This window comes from Danio aesculapii, chromosome 1 (genome assembly GCF_903798145.1).
Source record: "Danio aesculapii chromosome 1, fDanAes4.1, whole genome shotgun sequence".
NCBI lineage: Eukaryota > Metazoa > Chordata > Actinopteri > Cypriniformes > Danionidae > Danio > Danio aesculapii.
In genome coordinates, this window is record NC_079435.1 from 826,988 (window position 1) to 846,605 (window position 19,618).

At 38.1% G+C, this 19,618-nt stretch overlaps 2 protein-coding genes across 2 annotated transcripts in view; both read left to right on the forward strand.

Annotated features, from left to right (window-relative positions):
• Positions 1 to 129: 129 nt before the first annotated feature.
• Positions 130 to 19,618, forward strand: part of LOC130221994 (adhesion G protein-coupled receptor E5-like) — a 34,822-nt gene continuing 15,333 nt past the window's right edge. The window contains exon 1 of the mRNA XM_056454608.1: positions 130 to 404. Within this exon, the coding sequence (XP_056310583.1) occupies positions 377 to 404 (28 nt within the window). The 5' untranslated portion in view covers positions 130 to 376. The remainder of the gene's footprint in view (positions 405 to 19,618) is intronic.
• LOC130222021 (adhesion G protein-coupled receptor E5-like) overlaps positions 5,061 to 19,618 on the forward strand; it is a 15,246-nt gene continuing 688 nt past the window's right edge. Inside the window, 14 exon segments of the mRNA XM_056454628.1 lie at positions 5,061 to 5,470; positions 6,325 to 6,480; positions 8,380 to 8,435; positions 11,360 to 11,411; positions 11,414 to 11,448; positions 11,542 to 11,695; positions 13,401 to 13,517; positions 13,603 to 13,823; positions 14,991 to 15,161; positions 15,248 to 15,442; positions 15,923 to 16,140; positions 16,416 to 16,574; positions 16,650 to 16,821; positions 19,505 to 19,600. Coding sequence (XP_056310603.1) covers positions 5,434 to 5,470; positions 6,325 to 6,480; positions 8,380 to 8,435; positions 11,360 to 11,411; positions 11,414 to 11,448; positions 11,542 to 11,695; positions 13,401 to 13,517; positions 13,603 to 13,823; positions 14,991 to 15,161; positions 15,248 to 15,442; positions 15,923 to 16,140; positions 16,416 to 16,574; positions 16,650 to 16,821; positions 19,505 to 19,600 — 1,839 coding nt within the window. The 5' untranslated portion in view covers positions 5,061 to 5,433.

Consider the following 19,618-nt stretch of genomic DNA (forward strand, 5'->3'; position numbering starts at 1 on the left):
GCTGTTTATTATTTTTAGGTTTATATTGCTCATTGTGAAATCAGCTGAAAATGAATCATGTTCTCGGGAAGGGGGACATCTTGTGGTTAGATGATATATCAGATTTTACCTCATTCACTTTCAGTCAGAAAGCAGCCAAAAGAGATCGACACGAGGAAGAGGAATACAACAGAACATGGTGAAAATTGTATATATATTTCAGCAGTGATAACCAAGGTTTTGGGATTCCTCGGAACTACTGTAGGTGGATCAAATGACTGGTGAGACAGAGGTAAACACTTTAATGACGCGAAGGAACTAGTGGCGACTGGAGACTTGTATATCGCGAACCTTCAACAAACAGATAAAGTGACTGGAAACGTAGAAGTTTTCTTAAATGGAGCTAAAATGGGCACTTGTTTTGGGTGAGTAGATTCTGTTTCTTGTTTGTAAGAGCTAAAACACCACCAACAACAGTGTTAATACGACTCCAGCACATTCGCAAATCTGAACACACCTGTACATACCTTATTTCCTCCGTTTCTTCAAACTTTTCCCCTCATGCTTATGACGTTTTATATTTCATCATATAGCGGCCAGAGCAAACTTGTAATCAACTTATAGTCATCCGCCTCTAACCAACACGAAAATATAGTCAACACACTGATGTACCAATTGTTTCGTAAAATAATTGACTGCTGTTAGTATAAACTAATGGACGAGTGCGGCGTTTAGCAGGAATAGCCGTTAACTTTTAAATTTGTGGGAGCGCGCGAATTGTTAACGGACATTACGGATATTTTAGATTTTTTTCAGTTTATAACTTTAGTTGAAGCATTTCTGACGCTCGTTTCATAAGTTAAGTTAATAATTAAGGAAAAACAAATAATGATGAAATGGTATTTTTTTTTAAATATTTTTTTACCATTATAAAAAGAAAGATCTTTATGAAAATGCAATCAATGCGTCAAACACCTATAATTTTACAATGTTTTTTATTTACACTAAAAATATTGCAAATTTTTTTATGCAAGTTTTTAATGAGAATTTTGTATGATCATGTGACTCACAGATTTCAGTCACACGAAATCAGACTCCGCCCAGTGGGAGTGTCACTCAGAGCACAGGCTCCGCCCACTTCAACGCCAGCTGGGAAACGGTTGTTGGCAAATCATAATCAGGTACTGATACTTACATATATTCACAAATAAATCTTCATGAAATCATATTCATATTCATGATGAGGTGTAAATGCTATCTTATAGGCTTTGCATTTGTGGCTCAGGTCAGATATAAAGATATGAACTTGTCCAGTGATCTGTTCAACAATATGGAGAGAAATCAGATGTGAAGGAGAAAAAGATCACTTACCAGCTCAACTCAAAGGTGGTGACGGCCGTCGTCAGTAATCCAGACACCAAACATCTGTCAAAACCAGTGACGCTCATCTTTACACATGAGGAGGTGAAGAAACATGCAGTCATTTTGATTGATTTGTAAACCTTTTGTCACATCAATAGTTTTGATGACACGTCAGCTCTGATACCTCTTGCATTGATCACGAAATGTAAATAATAGTAATAATGGAGAAGTAAGTGCATGTTTCCTGTATATAAAACCATCAGACGTGGAATAAATAGATACAATAGAAAAATTGAGAGAGAGAGAATAAAAAATATTAAGTATTAATATTATTTCATTTTAATTCTAGGCAACTGTAACATATGGTCTATTGGTATGTGGAGTTCCTTTTTTTACTTTCGTTTTTTTAAATGCAAATTTAATGCAAAAAAATATTTTATACAGAAATTATATACATTAATGTTCAAAATTTCATATCAATTAAATCAGCCATCATGCTATTTACTATTTTTAGCTTTACACACACACAGCTTTATCAAACTAATCTTTTGTATTCGGGAAGGAGGGACTCTCTGTGGTTTGAGGGATCTAATGCTAGTAATGCAGTGGAGAACAGCAGAGAGATCATCTCTAAAATGCCATGCATGTTGCAGAACTTATCAAGATAAATATCATCTTTTTAGCATCCTTAAGTACAACCTGAGAAGAGCATAAAGCTTTCGGGACTTTAAAAACACAGACTTAAATTACCTGAGCTTAAAATAAGATACTTAGAACATGGAGCCAAAATGGGCACTGCTTTTGGGTGAGTAGCTTTTACTGCATGTTCACAGATGTTGTAAATATATATATATATATATAGCTTTAATGTTGGGTAAGTCAGCACCTGGGAGTGTGTCTGCAACAAAAGGACACAGCGGTTTCTGTTTTAAATAAAGATTATATTGTTGTTGTTTTTACAATGTTGGCTGCGTAGGAAGGCGCTCAGCATGCATTTATATAGAAGCACCGAGAGTCGGAGAAGCGCTCACAGCTCAGTGTTTTCAGTTGTGTAAAAACTAGGTGAAATAACTCAACATAGCCCTCAGGAGAAGTAGCATACGCTTTTAGGACCTTTAATGTCAGATTTCAGGAATTTGATATATCACAAACTTATAGGCTAATACAGAATTGTGGAGCTTAATTGGCTCATCTTTTGGGAGAGTAGCCTGTTTTACTGTTAACAAGTCTCGTAAATACGCTCTGAAGTTGCTGCTGGAAATATGTCAGAAACATGAAAAACGGTTTCAGTTTCAAAGATTCCGTTGTAAGAATATTAACCATACAGATGTTGTTCACATAGGCTATTCTACACAGTAAGTCGTAATAAGTTAAGAAGTCTAAAAAAACACTGATGAATGATTGCCAAAGTGCGTGCATTTCTCAACCTTTTTTCTTTTTTGATAATTCTCAGTCCCTTTTACTTCTGCCCACACCCAGTCTAGCTCTAAGACAGCATTAAAAGAGTTAGCTCTGTGTTAATTCATAATCATAGAGACCGTCGACAGATATTTAAAAAAATTGTTTATAAAATCTGTCTTTAAAGGTCAAAGTGAAACTTTATAAATGATAACAGCTAGCTAGTCATGCAGCACCGTAGTCAATATGAAGAATTTGGAAATTAGCATCTGTTTACTTATGTTTTTATTACTTACTAAGGTTGTCTTCAATTACATTTTCACGTTAATTAAATCAAAAGGAACCCGAATCATCTGTGAAGGTGAGAAATGACCAATAACTTCCAGTTCTGAGAGTGTGCGATATCTTTTTATTTGTTTGTGGAGTAACGTTAGAGTGAACATGATTGTTTACGCTTAAGCAACTCTATCCAAACAGATAAACTGTATATTTAACAGCGTTCAGGATGCTTTATGAATATAAATGCACGTTATTATCAATATATTTGTATATTTTTTGTCTCCTCCAGGTTTCTTTCTGTCATTTAGAAGAAGTTTAAGTACAGAAAGAAGTTACACCAGCGCTAGCGATAAGGGATTGTTGAGTTTGATTCCTACAACAGCAGCAGCATGTCACGGTATTGACTGAATCTATTTTGTACATTTCCATTTTCATTCAGTCATTTAGCAGATGCTTTTATACACAGCCACTGACAGATTTCAAACAACAAATTACATATTATTATTGACGCATCAAGTTTTTAGCAGAATTATAGCTTTCATAAATATGTAAATAAAATGTGCACTACATTTTCGCACTATTGCCTGTGTACTCGGTGTCGGGGAAAGAAAAAAATGACATATTTCAATTTGATCGTTTTATGGTTACATTTTTTTACCTTTATTTTTGAAAAATGTAAGTTTTAAAGCCTGTGATCAGCAGATTTTTCCTGCATTCATCTGCAAGCACTCGGGATCAAAATTTGAGTTAACTGAGGAATTTGCTGATCAGCATCATGATGCCAACAAAGCCTGATTGTACTGGTTTGGTTTTGTCAGTTGTTTTCATCCTGTGATCCTACATTTCTTTATGAAACATATGAAGCTAAAGCAAAGAAGTATCCCAATGCATCTTGGAATTCATAACAGGAACAGTAGCTTTATAATGTCAGGTCTCAATGGACAGCAATGTGCTGGGAAGGGAAACCACTAAAATAGCCAGAGGGTGGCCTGAAAAGTAATATAAACACGGAGTTTTTCTCTTCTCAGGTCTCGCACCTTTTTTTCTCAGAAACCTGCTTTATTACATTAAATAATCTCAAAATTATGCTAAAGGGTTCATTCACGCAAAGGGTTCAGGGTTTCCCCAGGGTCTTAAAAAGTCTAAAATTTAACAATCGAAATTTTAGGCCTTAAAAAGTCTTCAATCAGCTGTTCTAGGTCTTAAATATTTTTGCACAGGTCTTATTGTTCCAATGTCCATGTAACGCCACATCTAATGCTCATTTAAATTCGTTTTTGTTGTTGTTAACACCTTTGTGTGCCAAAATACTGTAGAAATGACGTTAGCTATAATGCGCTCCCTTATACTGACACTGAGAAGACAAAGCTGCTGAGTAAAGTCATTATTTTTCATTTTATCTGGACACAAAAATATTCCTGTATCTTCATAATATTCTGACTGAACCATTGAGAAATGTTTTGAACTGAACAACATTATTGGTTCCTTTCTGGAACGATTCAGGAACTTTTTCTGTCAATGGAGGATGAGGGAGATCTCACCTTTCCTCCAAAATATCTTCATTTGTGTTTTGATGTTGAATGAAGATCTCAGGGAATTGGAATGACATAAGGGCGAGTAGTTAAGAACTGAATTTTCTTTATTGGTTGAACTATCCCTTTAATAAACATTCTCTTGAGAACACTGGGCATGCCTCTGGAAATCTGGAGGAGCCAACATAGAAAATAAAAGTGAAAATTGAAAGATTGATGAGCTAGAAGATGGGCTGTGTCAACTAGGTAGGCTAAAAGCCAGTCATTTCCTCCAGACAGAAGAAAAGCATCAGATAACCCTCAATTTTAAATGATACATTGAATTGAATCCATTTTGGAATAACACCATTTCTTAAGTATACAACAAGACAGGATTACAGTGACATGACAGAAAATGTTCAATTTCAATCTAGATGTACAGAATAGTGCACTGCACTCCCAATAAAATAAGGTTTATAATCTAATAAATGCTTATTAAACTGCTTTAACATTATTGAAAGCACATGCTGAATGACTGATGTTTGCTGGTTTGCACTGAATCACAGTTCTAATGTTCATTTTCAAACTATATATTTGCTAGTAATTGTATTTTCAAGATCTGAGGTAAATCTATCTGCTGCAGCTTTCGGTATGGTTTATAAATGTCATGTAAATCGGTATTCAATCTCGGTCGCGTTTATCAGTGAATAAAGCACAGAATCAGCGCTGCATCACGTGTAGTTAGGACATGATGTAATGCGGTAACATAACAAAATGTGGAAAAAGTGGAGCACTGAACACTTTCAGGATGTATGATTCATACTAAAACAACTTTCTGTCAGGTGTTCGGTGTCTTCAACTTTATACTGTGTCTTCAGATATTACTACTCAACCAGGTTTAGAGATGACCTCGATCCCGACTGACTCCAAACAATGTCAAGGTACCTTTTGTTTACATATTTTTTTAATCAATTTAATTTGATTTGTGAGACTCAATCTACAAGTTTGGGTTGTACATTTAAAGTACCCGTGAGATTAAAATAAATATTTTATTAGATAGTAGCATCAGTATGTTGGACTTAAGGTTATCTATAATCTAGTGTGCTCCAAAACAGAGTCAAAATTTGCATTAAAATGATAAAAAGTTTGAAGTTTGTCAATTTCGCCTAAATGGATCAACGTTGTTCACCTCATACTTAAAGTCCCTATGAACCGGAAAGCTGCAATTGTTATTCTTTTCGTAATGTGATGCAGTTCCTAAAGAAACAGAATTTTAAATTAGAAAACAGTGGGCGTGGCTTGTTTTTTCTACTGTGAGCTGATTGGATGTAGTAAAGTAGGCATTTCATTCAGAAAGATGGGGAAAGGGGTTTTAGAAGAATTATTACAACCTAACAGACTCTGATATCTGATATCTGATAAATTAACTGAAAACAAACACAGATGCACAGATGAATTATTCACCAGAAAACTAGCAATGTGAGCTAATAAAATCATATAGTTAGTTTTGATTTCTTGGGGACTTTAGGTTTCTCATCAAATCTTCTGACCAATCAAATGCTCTCTAGTATCTGACATGCCTGTTCAAGGCACTATTGCTATATGCACTTGAGCTCAACCATTCTCACTGGCAGAACTGTGATAAAAAAAAATTATGATATACTTGCCAATGTCCTATTGTGCTACAAGTAATAAATGTGCAGTCTGTGTGTGTCTAATGATGTGCAGTTACATTAAAATGCCTATAACGGCACTGAGGATGTTCTCTAACTCATCTTTTCTCTCTTTCACACAGATATTGATGAGTGTTCAGAAACTCCAGATATTTGTGGCACAAACGGAGACTGCATCAATTATCTATGTGGCTTCATCTGCACATGCCAGGAGGGCTACACATACTACCAATCAAATTATAATCCAATTCACCTACCTCGACTATGCCCTGAAAAAAGTATGCAAGTTTTGTTAATGAACTGTTATATTGCTTAGTTAGTAGAGTAGCTTAGTAGAACCCTGTCAATCACATCATTAACACATCATGCACTTTGCTTTCATATTTAATTACCTTATCACAGATTCAGCAGCAGCAGGGCAATCTGCTTTTTGTGAGTCTTTCATGCAGAGAAATCATTCTCCTTCAGTGAACGAGGTTTACATCTGTAAATGACAAATTATCAGAGCATCAAGAGAACAGTGGTGGAAAGAGTACTGAAAAATCATACTCAAGTAAAAGTACCATTACTTGCCCAAAAATGTAGTGAGAGTAAGAGTATCTGTAAAAGTACTCAAGACTAGTGAGTATTACGCTGTGAAAAGCTGATATGTTTACATGCAATCTGTGCATATGTGAGTGTGTAAACGTAACATTCTGTAGTGCATTTAGTGCAAGATTTTAACATCTTCTTGCAGTTTTATGCTTCCAAATGGTTTGCTGCATTTAAGCACCAACATCTTGAGGTAGCTCAGTATGAAGCGATTTACTTTTTATGTGTGATTTGATTGGACAAGAATCGCAGGACTGATTTTCTACTTATAGAAACAAATAAAGTAGTGACTGCAAGTTGAGGGAAAGTAATGAAGTACTAATAAAGTGCTAAAATGTACTCAAGGGAGCGTAAAAGTACACATTTTTAAAGGTGTTATGTGTAAGTTTTTGACTCTTCTATAGTATAAAAATATCATAATATGTGTGCAGTTATTTCAGAAACATGCCAAGTGAATATTCTTGTTTATCTGAGAAACAATGCAGAATTCAGATAGTCTGCTTTGAAAATGTGCGCAATGTGCCAGAATGTCTGTTTTTGTTTTGGTCCCTTTATCTCACCCAATGCCAGTTTAGCCAATTATTTTTCAGCACCCCGGGTTGCCTTGTTGAAAAACAGCATATTTCATTCATTCAGTAAGGAAGGCTCTCAAAGCATGTGTCCGCGACAGAAAATGCGACCTCCAGTGGACAGTAGCAGCCTTGAAATGGGACGCAGATACATGAGGTGGTTATTATTTAGCTAACAACACGCAACAATGATAAGCAATCTAGCTGTTTGTACCAGACAAAACACGACAGAAATGTACATGTAGCCATTCAGAAGCACAGAATAGTGCACTCACTGCACTCCAACTCCAACTAAGGCTTACAATCCAATGAATACATATTAAACCTCTTTAACATTATTATATGTAGATGCTGAATGATTGATATTTGTTTAGCTTGGCTTGCACAGTTCTGAAGTTCAGTTTCAAACTTTTTATTTTTATTTTATTTTCCAGCTCTGAGGTTAACTATCTGCTGCTGCTTTCAGTAGTATGGCAATAAATGTCTAGTAAATCATTCATCAAAAAAAAAGTAATCCAAACTCACATTATTAGCATTTAACACTGAATAAAGCACATGAGGTATACCTGAGCTGATCATTGTCAGTTTTCTGTTGTTCAGCTGTGAGAAATAAAAGGCGTTTCCAATATATGAATTTCAGGTGTTGGTTAGAACAAACACTCATTTTAATATGGAAATATTCCTTCTATCGCGTGCTGTTGCTTTTATTTAGAGTATAATTTAAATCAGCTTTTACGTTCGATAGTCAGGCACTCTCCCGATGGTGTCGTCAATCTGCCAACCTGCTCTTGCGTTTGTTTTGTGAACCTGGAGTGCAATACCTAGTTCAGCCACTGGTTGTCAAACTTGCATACTGCACCTTTAAAACTACTTAGCAAATAACAATTCCTGCAAAAAACTACTCAACTACAGTGATTTGAATATTTGTAATTTGTTATTTTACACCACTGCAAGAGAATATTATGAAAGTCAATCAGTGCGATATAGTGTGTTTGATTATTTTGATGTTGTACACAGAAATGGACTGTGATCAGTTTAATTCTAAGCCTGATGAAGACCACACACCAGAAAAGGTAATAACCAGTACTTCCACTATAGTTCTGTTTTATATTTATAAGCTATCAACTGTAAAGATATCAGGGAATATTCTCAGGGGAGTTTTTTTTATTGACAAACTTCACACAGTGTCTAGTGGTTATATAAATGATAGGATGAAACATTATTAAAATAACATTTGAAGGGGTAGTTCACCCAAAAAATGAAAATTCTTTCTTGAGTGGGACACAAACGAAGTTGTTGGAATCCTAGAAATGTGTAGCTATTGACTTCCATAGTAGGAAAAAACAAATACTATGGGAGTTGAAGGTTACAGGTTTTCAGCATTTTCCAGAATGTTTTTCTTTGTGTTCAACAGAAGAAAGTAAATCAAACATGTTTGAAATGAGTGAGTGATGAGTAAATGATGACAGAATTTTCAGTTTTGGGTGAACTATATGTTTAAATACTTATTTTTTAGAGTTAAAATATTTTTAGAGCAAGGGTCTTAACAGTTTCATAGTAAAATGTTCCAAGAACAACATTTCTGGATCATTGTTGTGCTATTTTAATCTTGTCATAATATTTACAAAGTCTTTAGCAAAATATTCTTTGTGATGTTATTGATACTTGCTGAATGTAAATGTCTCTTGAATGTACTAGGCGAGTAAAGATAAGTTTAGTAGAATGTTTGGCCACAGTTTGACCCCTAACTACTAATTAATTAGCATTTAAATTCTTTATACTTCACCTCTATTCTTACAATCTCTAGGTTTTCCATATTTTTAATATCATTTAAAATTATATATGAAAGTACAGAACAGTGTAAGTACAGGTTTATGCAAAAATTTGGGCCCCCCTCTGTGGCTGCATAATTATGAGCTCTTTGCTTATAAGGGAAGATCACAATGAAATGCCATTCGGTTTCTAGAGAAAGCTAGATAATGTGATGTTTTTCAGACAGAAATACATAGTGTAGCAGTATTGAGATGTGTGAAATTAAATTGAAACTGAAAAACAGGCTATGCAAAAGTTTGGGCACCCTCTCTTTTGTTTGGATTTCAAAACCTGTAATCACTTAATGCTGATTGATTACAACACAACATTAATTTAAGAGACTCAGTGAACATTTACAATCCTAACACAGGTGTGACCAATCATGAAGAAGGATATTTAAGATAGCGGATTGCTAGTTATGCTTCTCTTTATTGTGAACCTGAAAGTAGCAACATGGGAACCCTCAAAAGAACTTCCTAATGACAGTTCTTGTGAAGGACAGATGTGCTAGACCAAGAAAAATATCTGAAAGGCAAAGGTGAGGAATGATTGGAATGGTCACAGACAGACCACAGAATACCTCCAAACAGCTCCAGGAACATCTTGCTGCTGCTATTGTACATAGTTTCACAGTCCAGCGCACTCTTCACACAGAACAGCTCAATGGAAGGTGATGCAAAAGATAGCCTTTGTGCATTCTGCCAACAAGAAGAGTCGTTTGAGGTATGCAAATGATCATCTGGACAAGCCTGAATCATTTTGGAAAAATATACTGTGGACAGGGGGGTGAGGCGCAGCTAGAGGAGTGGAGTCTAGAGGTGAAGGAAGAGCGATGACTGACCAAGGTGGAGCCGGAGGGATGAGGGAGCCTGGCGGAGCAGGTGGTTTGACGATCCATGGTGGAGACGAGGGAGGAGTGAGCCAACATGGACTCTTAGAGTCGGAGGGCCGAGGAAGTCCGCAGCTCATAGGCTGGAGGAGAGGATGAAGGGTGAAACCACCCAGTTGTCAATGCTGGCAGGCAGACTCTCATTGAGACCTCCCTACATGGAACCTGAGGGTGAGCTGAGGAGCTGACTGGCTGCAGGAGCTAGCACATGAGGTGGTGGAGAGAGAGAGTTGGGTGTGATGACTCTGGAGTTATCAGTGGGGGTAGGAGAGTGTTATGCTGTCTGGAAACAGTGGACCAGGGTCTTTGCTGTTTATGAACAGTGGGGATGGGTTGACTTCACTCCAGAAATCAATGAGTAACATCTCCTTTTCCAGCTCGCCCTCAGCTGTAGGGAGGTGGGCGGTGCTCTTGATTGGTCTCTCTATATCCACCAGGACTCCCACAATTGGCAATGTTGCCGGCTCATGCACCTGGTCAGACATTTCACTAAGCTCCTCATCGGTGGTGTTCGGGCTCTGTCGCTCTCGATGGCAGTGGCTCATACACCCCTGGTTGGGTGGGCTCTGGCAAGCGCTCCCTGATGTCGGGTGATTTTTGGCTGATCTTGGGTCTGGAGTGGCACTGAAAAGTTCTTCCTCAACACAGACGGTGAAAGTAGATCTGTGCCTCGCCAGTGTCCACTCCACATACATGGTGGAATTGCCTTTGAGGACCATATTCGGGTGACGATGATGCTCTGCTGCCAGTGTTCAAGCTGGTGCTGTAGAACCCTGCAGAGCACATCGTCTGAATAGCTGATGGCTGGTGTTACTCACTATTGCCAGGAACAGTCTGGTGTGATCCTCGAGGCACCATTCACCCTGCTCCAGCAGAAAGAGAAGAAATTCAGGGTGGTGTCCATGGATAACACGAAGGGAAAAGAAACACTGATGTGGTTAAATGCATGCTGCAACTTTACTTTGTCAGTCCAGTATTCTGTCACAGTTGCACACTTATTTGCATTGCAGTGCACTCAGTTGCAAAATTTTGAACAATAAACATTTTGCTCAGGGTGTTAATATTATGGAAGGCCTTGTATATCTCTTGCGCGGCATGACAATAGAACATTATTTTACCCACATTTTATTTTATTTGTATAATCATTATTTGAAACATTAAAGTAGATATTAATATCAGCAATTAAAGGGCTTTCTACATAACCCTATTTTGGGAAATTATTTGATTATAGAATCAAAACTGCAACGCCTCTTCTTTGACTCTCCTATAGACTTTGATTTCTGTGTTTTCTTGTAGATGAATCAGATGATGTCTCTGCTGAAGGACAGCTGCGAGTCTCTGAATGGTCCAGTAGAAAACATTTCAATGCAGAGGAGCTACTGGAGGTGAAACACACACACTGCGTGAGAAATTCACTTAGCGCTTTGTGAACGTGCACTTACACAGTGCTGAACGAACTTTAATTATAAATTTGACAGAGCTTGTGCAATTCCACTGATGATCTGCTGTTGGAGGGAAAAGTCGCTGACAGTGAGAATCTGAGTGTATTTCTGGACATGGTGGAGAACAGCATGCGTCTGATTGGTCCTCAGCTGAAAGAGCCTGTTACCAAAATGGAGACACAAAATACCTGTAAGACTCCTGGATTATACTTCTGCATTTAATGTTTGCCATAAACTATGGTGCAAGCCTTGCTTGTAGCAATGCATATACAGTCAAGGGAAAAACTATTAGCCCTCTTGTGAAATAATGGTTCTTTTTCAAATTGCCAATTGTCAGAGTATTTCCAATAATATGTTTATTTTGGTTGGAATATAAGCATTCAGGGAAATACTGTTTAAAATAGCCTTGAAGTTGTGACAGGTGAGACAAAGTTATGAGTGTTATGTTGTCTGCAGTTGTAGAGAGGAAACATTTCTGTTACTCCTTGCAGTTTGCTTTTCCACAGGGATAATTTTTGCGTGAATGCACGCACCTTGTCTTGTGCGTTCAGTTTGTGAACATTGTGCCGTTGCATGCTCTGATTGAGGACACTGAGATGCTGGAAAAAATCTGCCATGTATGACAGCTTCCGTATCCAAGTGTCATCTTCAAAACATTTGGAAAGTTCTAGGTTTTCAACCGAGAGAAACTCTCAGCTCTTTGCGCAGTGCGTAAACACTTAACACTGCTCCGCGGGAAAGCCAGCGCAACCCTGAGTGGAGCAGCAAACCCTTGTAATCTGCACCCATTTCTTTGCAGAGTAAACGGAAGAGTCTGTGTTTCAATAGGCGTGATTTTACATAGCTCACAGTCTTTATTACATCCTTCAACACTTGATGCAAGTCATCTTCATTGCGCTTGAAAAAGTGTGTGCCAACGGCGTTGGGAGCTTTCTCTTTAATCAGAGTCACGACGCCACTGTGCTTACCGGTCATAGCGTCGGTACACACTCCAATACACCGAGACCAGTCTACTGAATTGTCCGTCATGAACTGATCCATCATATTAAGTATGTCCTGACCTGTGGTTCTGCCTTCAAGGGGTTTACAGAAGAGAAGTTCCTCAATAAATTTGTCCTTACAGAGAAGGACGGTTGATTCGCTATATCAGTACTTTCATCCAACTGCAGTGAAAAGTACTCACTGGCTTGCAGCTGTTCTAAAAGTTGTGAAGAAATATTATCGGGCACCTCACTTATGCGTCTTCTTACTGTGTTGTCTGACAAAGGAAGACAATCTACCTTTCGTGCCGCTTCCTCTCCAAATAACTCTTTGACGATGTCTTTTGTAGCTGGTAATAACAATGCTTCGCCAACTGTGTGCGGCTTCTTAGCACGCACGATGTGGAGTGAGGCCAAATATGATGCTTTTAAACACCTTTCAGGGACTGATGCTTGCTGCTGAAAATACTCCCCCCTACCCCCCAGCATTTCTGACATTGAAATTGCTGGCGACACCCCTCCTCTTCGATGTGACATCTATTTTCAGAGGTGCACATCAGGCTATGACAAAGTGTATGTGACTTTGTGAAGGCAATGCTGTACATCCACTCACACTTGATGCAGAAGTATAAATAAACTGGTCCTCAGAAAGTGTTTCCAGCCCGATCTCATAAAGAAACGTAACTATTTTACATATTTTCAGAAAAGTGGCTAATTTGCAAAAAAATCATACAATTGAGTTCATATGAAAACGTTCGACTTGCATGCCATGACCCCCAAACCCCGTCCCATATACCTTCCTCTCGTTGCGGGATTGCGGATTGCTGTGAGACTGCGTTGGTGTTTCAGACATGCTGTGTTTAATGATGTAACAGTAATGAAAGTGCTTGTTCTGTATGATCATGTGACTTACAGATGCTGAGGTTGTGGCCACACGGAATGAGACTCCGCCCAGCGGGACTGTCACTCTGAGCACAGACTCCGCCCTTTTCAGCACCAGCTGGGAATCAGTTGTTGGCAATTCATATTCAGGTGCGAACATATATGTGCACATATATTTGCGCTTATGAAAGCATCATCCATCTCATTAAGAGATATAAATGCTGTTGTCTTTTAGGCTTCGCATTTGTGGCGCTGATCAGTTATAAAGATATGAACTCATCCAGTGATCTGTCTCACAAGACGAGCAGAACATTACAAGAGGATAACAGAAAGAGATTGCATGTGGACAAGAAAAAAATCACTTACCAGCTCAACTCAAAGGTGGTGACGGCTGTCGTCAGTAATCCAGACACCAAAAAGCTGTCTGATGTGAAGCTCATATTTTTGCATGAGGAGGTAAAAAACCTGGCATATTTACTTTCAACACAGACTAACACAACATTGCACTATTCATATTAATGGCCAAAAGTGAAACTAAAAGTGAAAAGATTTATCAGCTCAGTCACAGACTAGCACATCATCACACTTTAAATTAATCATTGTAACTGTGAGCAGACAAATCTCTTCACGTTAGACTAGCACAATATTGCGCTGTTTAAGTCAGGCATGTCCAAACTCGGTCCTGGAGGGCTGGTGTCCTGCAAAGTTTAGTTCCAACCCCAATAAGACACACCTGGGCCAGCAATCAAGCTCTTACTAGGCTTTCTAGAAACATCTTTGCAGGTGTGTTGAGGCAAGTTGGAGCTAAAATCTGCAGGACACCCGCCCTCCAGGATCGAGTTTGGACACCCCTTGTTTAAGTTAATTGTCAAAAGTAAATCTCAAAGTGAAGAGATTTGTCTGCCCACAGCCTGTCACATGCGCTATGCCACTAGATTTATCTGATCACACACACTAGAACAACATCGCGCTGTCCATAATAATTTTTAAAAGTGAAACTAAAGGTGAAGAAATGTATCTGCTCACAATCACAGACTAACACAATACCATACTATTTATATTAATCATTAGTGAAAATCAAAAGTAAAACTGAAAGTGAGTGGCCTATATTATCTTATACTCAGAATTAATTTTTTTTTTTTGAGGAGTTGACAAACACCAGGAGCAATGGGCATCAATTTTTGTTGTGGCGCTCAAGGGTCTCACTCAAATCGTGATAATGAAGGGAGCACTAGGTATTCACTATAGGGCTGAGCGAATAATTGAAATTTGATCGAAATTGCGTTTTGGACAATTTGGCGATTTCTAAAGCATGATTTTCCCGCAGTATGGCATTTGAACCAATCAAATCACAGCATGCCTAAACAGGTGATCGTGCTACCCACTGTGCCAATGTGATGCTCTGTGCAGCATTCTGAAAAGTTAAATTTAAAGTTTGTCTATGGTAAAAGGACAGTTAGACAAGGGCTCAGTCAGCAAGGATCAGCATAGTTATCTATCTATGCCTGGAGTTCTAGGATGGTTTGTAATCGCAACACGCTGTACCAAGTTCACATGGAAATACCAAATATTCGGCAAGGTAGTGGAAAATCTGCTTTACAGAATCTCTCTCTTGTTGTTCAGGAGAGGGCAGAGTCTGGGGGTGTGGCTTACACCTGTGTGTACTGGAATGAATCTGAGAGAGCGTGGTCTGGGCGGGGCTGTTTGAGGGAGTGGTCTAACAGCACTCATACAGTGTGTCACTGGTCTCACCTCAGTAGTTTCGCTGTGCTGATGGCGCTCTATCCTATCCAGGTACACCTGTTCAGAATTTCAGATTTCAGAATTCAGATTAAATCTTTGCTATAAAAATCTGTGTTTTTCCTGTTTCCCTCCTGCAGGACACTTTTGCATCGGTTCTGATAACGCGTGTGGGTTTATTTCTGTCTCTGCTCTGTTTATTCCTCTGTATCCTGACCTTCTGCTTCTGCCGCTCAATCCAAGGCACCCGGAACAGCATCCACCTCCATCTGAGCGTCTGCCTCTTCATCGCAGACCTCGTCTTCCTCTGGGGGATCTCCAGCACTCACAATCAGGTGTGTGTGGGTCTCATATCTAGAGTTTATAGGAGATGGAGAATCAACAGTGATATCACTCATTTGAACAACCTCTGTCCCATTTATAATTTACTCCTCCTTTCCAGAACCATTTCCAGAACCCTGGTTCAGTCCCGTTAACACTGGTGTGCCTCAGGACTCTGTCTTGGGACCCCTTCTTTTCATCATTTACTTTCTTTCTCTTGGTAGTGCCTTTCATAAATACATCTTTTTCCACTGTTATGCAGTTGACAAGCCTCCAGCAACCTAATTCCACCCCCCTTGTAGTCTACTTTTGGATTAAATTTAGATTACTTTTGTGCTGAACCTTATTTGATTTCACTTATATTGAAATGGATAATCTTGTGCTATTTTGCAAGATATACAGAACTACTAAGGTTTGTTGACCATACAGAAATTTTAACTCTAATTATTGACAGAAATACTGACTGTTATTATTGACTGTAATGATCATGTCAGGTGGCGTGTGCGATTGTGGCCGGTCTGCTCCACTTCTTCTTCTTGTCTGCGTTCTGCTGGATGCTGCTGGAGGGGGTTCAGCTCTACCGGATGGTTGTTCTGGTTTTTCACACCACATTAAAACAGCTGTACATGTATGCGGTGGGATACGGAGTCCCTCTCGTCATCGTCTCCATCTCTGCCATCGCCTTTCCAAAGGGATACGGCACAAACAAACAGTGAGTGAGCGTGTGACAAAAATTGAATGCTTTCTGGATGCTCTTCACATTAGCACATCTATATCTGTATACTGTGCATGAAAGTCATTGTTTCTCCAGGCACATTTATCACAATTAAATACCACTGCAATCTTGTTCAATTCTGTTATTAGTGTAGAAGACTAAGAAAGCCAGTTAATAAAATCTATAATAGGATATCAGCGATATTAGGGACTATGAAGGCAAAGAGGGCTGAATTTTTGCTGTAACATTGTGAATGGTGTGTTGTTTTCCAGCTGTTGGCTTTCCCTCCAGGGTTATTTAATCTTGAGTTTCTTCGCACCCGTCTGCATCATTGTCATCCTCAACATTATTGTCTTCATCATCACTGTGTGGAAACTGGCCCAAAAGTTCTCCAGCCTCAACCCAGACCTCTCCAAACTCCACAAGATCAGGTGTGTGTTTGTGTGTGTGTGTGTGATTCCTGGTGCTTATATCAGCAGTTTTGATGAACTCTGTTGTGTTTTCAGGAGTTTTTTGGCGACCGCAGTGGCTCAGCTGTGTGTTCTTGGAGGATCCTGGGTTTTCGGTTTTTTCCTCTTCCAGAAAAACGGCACTGAGGTCATGTTGTACCTCTTCATCATCCTCAACAGCCTCCAGGGGATGCTGATCTTCATCATGCACTGCCTGCTGTCTAAACAGGTACTGACGCTCAATAATACACAATCTGTGAAAATTGATGATTGTGTAAATCTTCAGTCACACTAGAGTTAAAGATTGCGAAATGTTGTTGTTGTGAATAACTGTGGAAATTGGCAAGAATTTACATTTCAGGTAGAACTGACTGCATTCAATCCCGTAATGCTAATTCAAAGGTCAGAGTTCATCAAGCTTGAACTTTGGAAAGCAGCAACTTGCAAAACTTGATGCGCAATCTTGCGTTTTCGTTCTGGCGCATTCACATGTGTAATGAATTGTAAGTCTATGGCAGGGGTGTCCAAACTCGGTCCTGGAGGGCCGGTGTCCTTCAGATTTTAGCTCCAACTTGCCTCAACACACCTGCACGGATGTTTCTAGAAAGCCTAGTAAGTGCTTGATTAGCTAGCCCAAGTGTGTCTGATTAGGGGTTGGAACTAAACTTTGCTGGACACCGGCCCTCCAGGACCGAGCTTGGACATGCCTGGTCTATGGGGTATATAGACTTATATATACCCCATAGAAATATATATACTAAATATATACTAAAATATACTAAAGTACAAGTAAAAGATGATATAAGATAATATAGGCCACTCACTTTCAGTTTTACTTTTGATTTTCACTAATATTTAAAATAAATAGTTTGGTATTGTGTTAGTCTGTGATTGTGAGCAGATAAATCTCTTCACCTTTAGTTTCACTTTTAAAAGGAAAAAGGAAAAGAGCAATTCTGTAACTATGTTAACAATATATTGAAACATTTCCAAAACAACTAACCACAGAGTTATGGGATCAGATAAATCTCAATCTGTAAACATATTTTATATTTTAAATGAAGAAAATATTCATGTGCTATGGATGTGATCAAAAAAGTGCAAGAACACACTTTGTCGAAACTCTGTGAATTAAACTGCACAACCAAAATTAAATAATGCTAATCAAAAGGATAAGAGTTGCTCACTATAGAACACAAATTGTTTTATTTTATTTGACATTTTTGCATTTATGATGAGCAAGCTCTGTTATGGATGTTACAGATGTGAAATTGGCAAAACAAATCTACCCACGGGAAATAATAAAGTCAACTGAAATGAACTGAACTTGTTTGACTTTGGTAAATAAAATATAATTGTTTGAAAACACTGACATGTTTGAGTATTTTAACAGTACTGTAAAATACAAGCCTACACTAAATAGTTATTTATCTATTTTTTAAAATACCTATTCTTTTCATGGCAAGGCAGACATTTGCTCAAAAGTAGCCTAGCAAAAAAGAAGACAATCACCTCAGTCAACACATACTCAATCATCCTCTAATGCAGGGGTCTTAAACTCAAATTAGCGGGGGGGCATATCAGTGATTGACAATTCATATAGGGGGCCGTTTTAACATTTAAGCACAAGAAAAGTGAAAACCTGACATAATTGATGCACTCAGACTCCTTTGTATTTCTTGTACATATTGAAGGGGTAGTTTAAATTGCTATGCAAATACTACAATATAGTAATAGGCATAATTATAATTAGTATTATTCTGTCCCAACCAATTGTTGCTTAACCAAAAGTTTAACAAATAGCATCAGAACAGCAAAAAGCAGATTGGCTAACTTTCTCTATTTTTTTTCTAATATCTTCTCAATATCTTGTTTTTTTTTTTTTTGTAAAACTACATCAAAGACCTGAAAGTATATATTCACGTTTACTTTAACATGTTCAATTCAGCCAGCAGTAAAATTCTACTCATGAACATTTTTTAAACAAATCTTAATACATATATGAGAAAAATCTAATAAATGAGACCGTTTAAATCGAATATTAGCAAAAATACCGTATTTGTTGTACCACCAGCATAACATGCAAGCTATGAAGTGTTTGTACAACACAATACAGGCGGTATAAAACTGATAATAATCAAATGACCCTTGAATATTTAAAAAAATAGAGCTTTAGTAAAAAATAGAGCACCTGCGGACATATATTTTAACTTTTAAATCCGTCCCAGAAATAATCTGCATGTGTTATTTAAGCTGTGTGTTTATCTAAAAATATCTGCACTGAGAATCAAGAGAGAATTCAATGAGAATCAAGCATTCAGTTAAGAAAAATAATATGAAATATATTGGGTGTATAGCAGCTACTTTGGTCTCTAAGATATTGATATTGGCATCAGCATTAAAGTGGACCTATTTTACACCTACAACATGTAAAATAAGTCTCTGATGCCAATATCAATATCTTAGACACCAACGTAGTTGTTTTAAATTCAATTAAACTTTAAATTCAATTGAGATTGTGCTCCCAGCCCTATTTTGAAAAAGGTGGCACTCAGGGCTGTTTATGCTAATGAGGTAAAGATGCTTACTAGTGGATGGGGCTTTCCCCTATGATGACACGTAGAAAGGTGTCTACAGCCAATCAAAGTGTTTCCACTGTGAAATACAATTAATTCATTTTTACTATTAGAGGCTGGATATATTCATACACTGGTGACACACAACTGGGTTTAAACCCCTTTTCCATAATAGGTCCCCTTTAAAAAAATGCATAAGCACTATCTAAATACTATATATTATTACTTGTATACATGAGCACTATCTTTTGCATAACTGGGATTGGCTAGACGCTGTTATTTCACATCTTGTGCATCTTATGTGATTTGCATTGGCTGTCGTGTCGCCCCCTCCAGGTGAGAGTGGAGTATCGCAGTCTGTTTGTGCGGATGTGTCCTTATAAGAAGAAAGGACAATACACTGTCAGTACAGAGCCGTCCCACAGCAGTCAGGTACAGCAGTGTGTGTTT